Raw genomic sequence first — 4954 nt, forward strand, 5'->3', positions numbered from 1 at the left:
CCGAACCAAACATATTCTACCCAAGTTCTTCTTTACTCATGAGTTGCCGAAAGCTGGAGAGGTCAACGTCCTTCAGATCCGTTCTAGTGAGAACTCAGCCGACCTCTTCACCAAGTCATTGCCCACCAGCACATTCAGGAAGCTCACGCAGTAGGTTGGCATGTGAAGACTCAAGGACCTTCAGTGATGTCCAAATCAGGGGGAGTAATGTGTGTTGTACTCTTTTTCCTTTCTTTGGTTTCCCTTTTACCACATTTGGTTTTGGGTTTTTCAGAAGAGGTTTTAATGAGGCAACATTAGCATGTTACAAGCCCTATATGGTTATGGCACCCAAGGGAGAGTGTTATGAATCATGAAGTGGATGGTCCATAACCTAGACCATACAAGTTCAAGACTAGAGTCCATTGGAGGTTTACATCCAGCCACATGGAAGACCCATTCAACCTTAGTCTTTATGAGTTTGACCATGTCATTATGTAGAGTATCTTTGTAATCAATTCTCCCTTTGACTACACCTTGTATATATATAGTGGTGTAAACAATAAGAAATATACAACACATTCTCACAAATGTAGTAATATAGTAGTAATATTCTACTCATAACTCTGAACGGAACCGTTTTTTCTATTCAAACACCGAAATACTTAAAGACACAAACGAGGCTAAGAGAACTAAATATTTCTCTAAAAGCTATAAATTCATGTTAACAAATAATTTGAGAAGTTAGCCATAACAATGATTTTCTTATCTTTGCCGAATCTGTACTTGTCGTAGAATGTGTTTGTATATAAAGTAAACAAAATTTACAGTTATTTTTTAAAAAGGGGAGAAAGGTATTTTAGAATACCTTATTTGGGTGAAGTAAGTTAATGGTCGGGAGTGACTCTCTCTCTCTCTTTACGAGAGAAGGTCTATTACATAGTGCAAACACTATTGGGCGCAAACTATTCGAACTCAAACGTGTTGATGCAAGCTCACTGCCACTTGCTCGCTGCACCACCGAGCCACTCGAATAGCTGCGGTTATGTTATCACCTCACTCTTATTTAAGCTTTCATTTCTTGCGTTTCATCTCAAGTTATTATGTACGCTAGTAGTTATTTTGTATGCGTCTTTATATGTTGTTCATCAATTATTTTAAACTTCTAAAATGCTGATAAAATAATTACTTGAGCTTTAAGCAAACCTTTTCCACATTTTAGTATATAGACTTAAGTAGATGAGGTGGTTTAATCACCAAGACAATGTGACTAAAGACTCGTTCAATGCAAGTTAAACCAATCAAACACACACAACTAACAAAACTCATTTCTAAATTAAGTAAACACACCCTGAACACACTCACCATACACAAAAACTCAACACACTACCATATTTTTTCAAAACAAAAACCAAAAACAAAATATAAATCAAGAAACCAAAGAGAAAACATTCCAGTCATTGAATCGGAGATAAGCAATCTCCGGCACTCTTTCCTTCAATGCCGATAACGAAACCGCTCGGATCAAACACAACTCTTCGATCTCAGCCACCACATCAGTACAGTAAACCGCCACTCCTTGTAATCCTAACCGTGATCCTCCTCGTTGTCTTCTTCATCGGTTTCTGCGCTCTCTATTTCTGCAAGTGTTTCTTCCACACTGTCTCACAGGCCTGGGATCGCCGTTACGGCAACAGATCACCCGGAAATCAAATCCAATCACAACAAGAAAACGCCAGTCAACCACCGGTTAACCCCGGTTTAGAGCCGCATATCATCCAATCCTTCCCATTGTTTCCATTCTCCTCGGTGAAAGATCTTAGAGAAGACAACCAAGGACTCGAATGCGCGATTTGTCTTCTCGAGTTCGAAGAAGAACACGTCCTCCTACGACTTCTAACAACATGCTACCATGTTTTTCATCAAGAATGCATCGATAGATGGCTTGATTCCAACAAAACATGCCCTGTTTGTCGCCGAAATTTAGATCCAAACGCTCCTGAAAACATCAAAGAGTTGATCATTGAAGTCATACACGAAAACAGCAACGGAAACCACGAGCAACCTTCAACATCAAACGAGGTTTCGTTGTCGAGGCAGAGCAGTAGTAGTGGTAAGACAGAGCCTTTACCGGATAAGTTTTCGAGGTCGAAGACGACGGGTCATTCGATTGTGAGGAATAAGCCGGAGGAAGAAGATCGGTATACTTTGAGATTACCGGATCATGTTAAGATTAAGGTTACGAGAAGACATAATAATAACCAAACAGAGAGTTGTATTTCGTTTGGTGAGCTTATGAGAAACAAACAAGGCCGGTTTGGTGAACTCTCTGGTCAATCACTTGTACCGGAATCCCAAAGTTAAAAGAAGATTTACAATTTTTTTGTTGACATTATTCATTACATGTTTTTCTTTTTGTATTTTGTTAGTAGGATACTTAAGATATCTTTGTCTAATGATGATGACTGAAGAATGAAACACGCTTAGATCGACTATTCCATTCAGAAAAAGAAAAAGTATAGATACTTGAATCAGTTACATAAACTAGAGGAATCAATATTATTAATTCAGAGTTTATGGCCAAACATATGAATATTGAATTGTTTTTGTCAATTAAGACAGAGTTTACTTTTTCAAGGAATCTAATATTGGAACAATAAGATACTTCAAAACAGTTATATTGGAATAATAAGAGCAATATTATCGGTAAAAACGTTTTTGGGTTCTTAAATTTTTGTTTTTTTTTGTTTTCTGATTTTTAAAAAAAAATTAAAAATGAATCAACCGCGGGCCACCACGTGTCAGTAGGGTCCGCGAACAGTACAAAGACCAAACCAAAACGCTTCTTATTTAGTTTCTTCTCCCTTCGGTTTTTTTGTGTTTTTTTGTGGGTCCCCCCCTTAAGAAACCTCAAATTTGCTTGGATAATGTTGCTCTAAGATACTTGAAAACAGTAAGATACCTGCAAAATATGAACGAAATTGATATGAGTCTTACAAAAAAAAAATATGAATATTGAATTGTTTTTGTCAATTAAGATACACATAAGATATCATCTCCAAATTCTGTTTAGGGGCTTTTTGAATGGCAAAACGATAATATTCTGCTCGATTAGAAGATAGTGGCTGCATATATTACAAAATAAACTTACTATTTTTCTTTACTGTTAAGTTATATTATGTTTAAATAAAAAAATAAAAAATAGTAATAGTTTCAGAACATTAAACTTTAAATACTGAACGTTAAACTCTAAACTATTGGATAAATCAATTGGTTGTTGAGCATATGCAATATGGAGGAGCCAGGTTGGCTCAAGAAAATCATGGGTTCTTGGGCAAAATAGTTTTATTTTTTTTCACATATATATATATATATATATAGATATTTTATGCAAAAAAAATATTTGGGTCCTGATACTAATGCAAAAAAATATTTGGGTCCTGATACTAATGCCCCTTGCCCATATGCCTAAGCCCGCCCTGGGAGGAGCCAGAAGCATTTGGCATGTATTGGAGAGATGGGGATGCAGCGTGTCGTCACTTGTAACAGTCTGATCAATGGGTTGTCCAAAGAGGGTCACAACGGGATGAAGTTGTTTGTGTCGATGAAGATCATACAATTATGTTGTTCATAATCTATGCAAAGATGGGTGGGCGGGCTCGTATGCGCTTCAAAATTTCTCTTGTTGTGTTACAATAAAGGATTGAAATTACGTCGTCAGCTAGACGAGCAGTAGTGTTGTCAGGTTTACGGATGACGGTATATTATCAGGCAGCAAGGAGAACACAATACACAAGCAAAATTGCTTTTGAGTTCACTGCACTAATGTATCCTTAAGACACTGGATATATCTTAGAGAAAGTTCTTGATCATGTAAGAGCTACCTCATAGAGTCTCTCACCATTATAGTATAATATTATTTCTGATAAAGTTAAGTTAAATGTATTTTTTTTCTGAAAAGCTAATCACTAATTAAGTTCCATGTGTTTTGATAGTATCTTATGGGGTTCTTGCATGTTTTTAAACCAGATACGAACTTCGAAAATTTGTTCTCTCCTATTTGTAATATTTTTTTAGTTTAATAGGTGAAATATTGTCCTAGAACCTACAACTGAAAATGTTCTAAGAAAATCATTATTGATTAAGAATTTTCATGAGTCTCTCATCTCAACTTTTAGTCTTTAAACTAGACTTTTAGTCTTTAAACTAGAAAGTGTAGATTTGCTTCTCACTTATTGATCCAAAATTGATTTAAAAACTATTATTTTTTTATGTGTCGAATCTTAACAATTGAATTTTTATGTTTTTATCATTTGTTTCGTTTACCAAAATGTGATATTTGTTTGAAATATATTTAAAGATAATATGTGTGATTTAATAGTATAGATATTCTCTCGTGGAGAACAATGTGTTCTCATTTTTGAAATGTAATAATGGTATCGAAATTGATTTTTTTTTCTTGTTATATATTTGTATGATCGTTATAACCATCAACCTACACTATTTTCCTGTCCCTATTTGATTTAGATATTACACTTTTGACCCGTTCGTTTAAAACGCAATTATTTTTTTGTTGACCAATTTGATAAAATTTTCATGAATTTTTAAATTTATTAGAAAATAAATATTTAAAAGTTGTTATAATATAATGTTTGAGTTTCAAGCAGTGTTTTCATATCTTACCCAAATCCGTGGTTGAACCGGTAAATCTAGCGGTCCTGTATATAATATGGTTTAGATTTAATGAAAATTCTTTAACTAAAAATCTTATTGAACCCGGTAAAACCCACTATTAACAAGTTAGAGGTAATCATTATAAAAATGATTTGAATTTAACAAAATTTAAAAGAAACAAACACACATTCAAATAAATGAATTATATCACGTGGTTGAATTTGATACGCTCCTGATGGACTGCAGTCATATTGTTGTAGTACATTGTTATATTGTAATTTTGAGTAATATATGTTTTAAA

General features: G+C 34.5%; 1 protein-coding gene across 1 annotated transcript; it reads left to right on the plus strand.

Moving 5' to 3' along the window:
- The first annotated feature begins 1346 nt into the window (after nucleotides 1-1346).
- Nucleotides 1347-2354, plus strand: LOC106304832 (RING-H2 finger protein ATL30-like). The gene has a single exon (XM_013741218.1). The coding sequence runs from the start codon at nucleotides 1480-1482 to the stop codon at nucleotides 2341-2343; it is 864 nt and encodes a 287-aa protein (XP_013596672.1). The 5' UTR covers nucleotides 1347-1479; the 3' UTR covers nucleotides 2344-2354.
- The last annotated feature ends 2600 nt before the right edge of the window (nucleotides 2355-4954 follow it).

This window comes from Brassica oleracea, chromosome C7, assembly GCF_000695525.1.
Source record: "Brassica oleracea var. oleracea cultivar TO1000 chromosome C7, BOL, whole genome shotgun sequence".
In the NCBI taxonomy this organism is placed as follows: Eukaryota; Viridiplantae; Streptophyta; class Magnoliopsida; order Brassicales; family Brassicaceae; genus Brassica; species Brassica oleracea.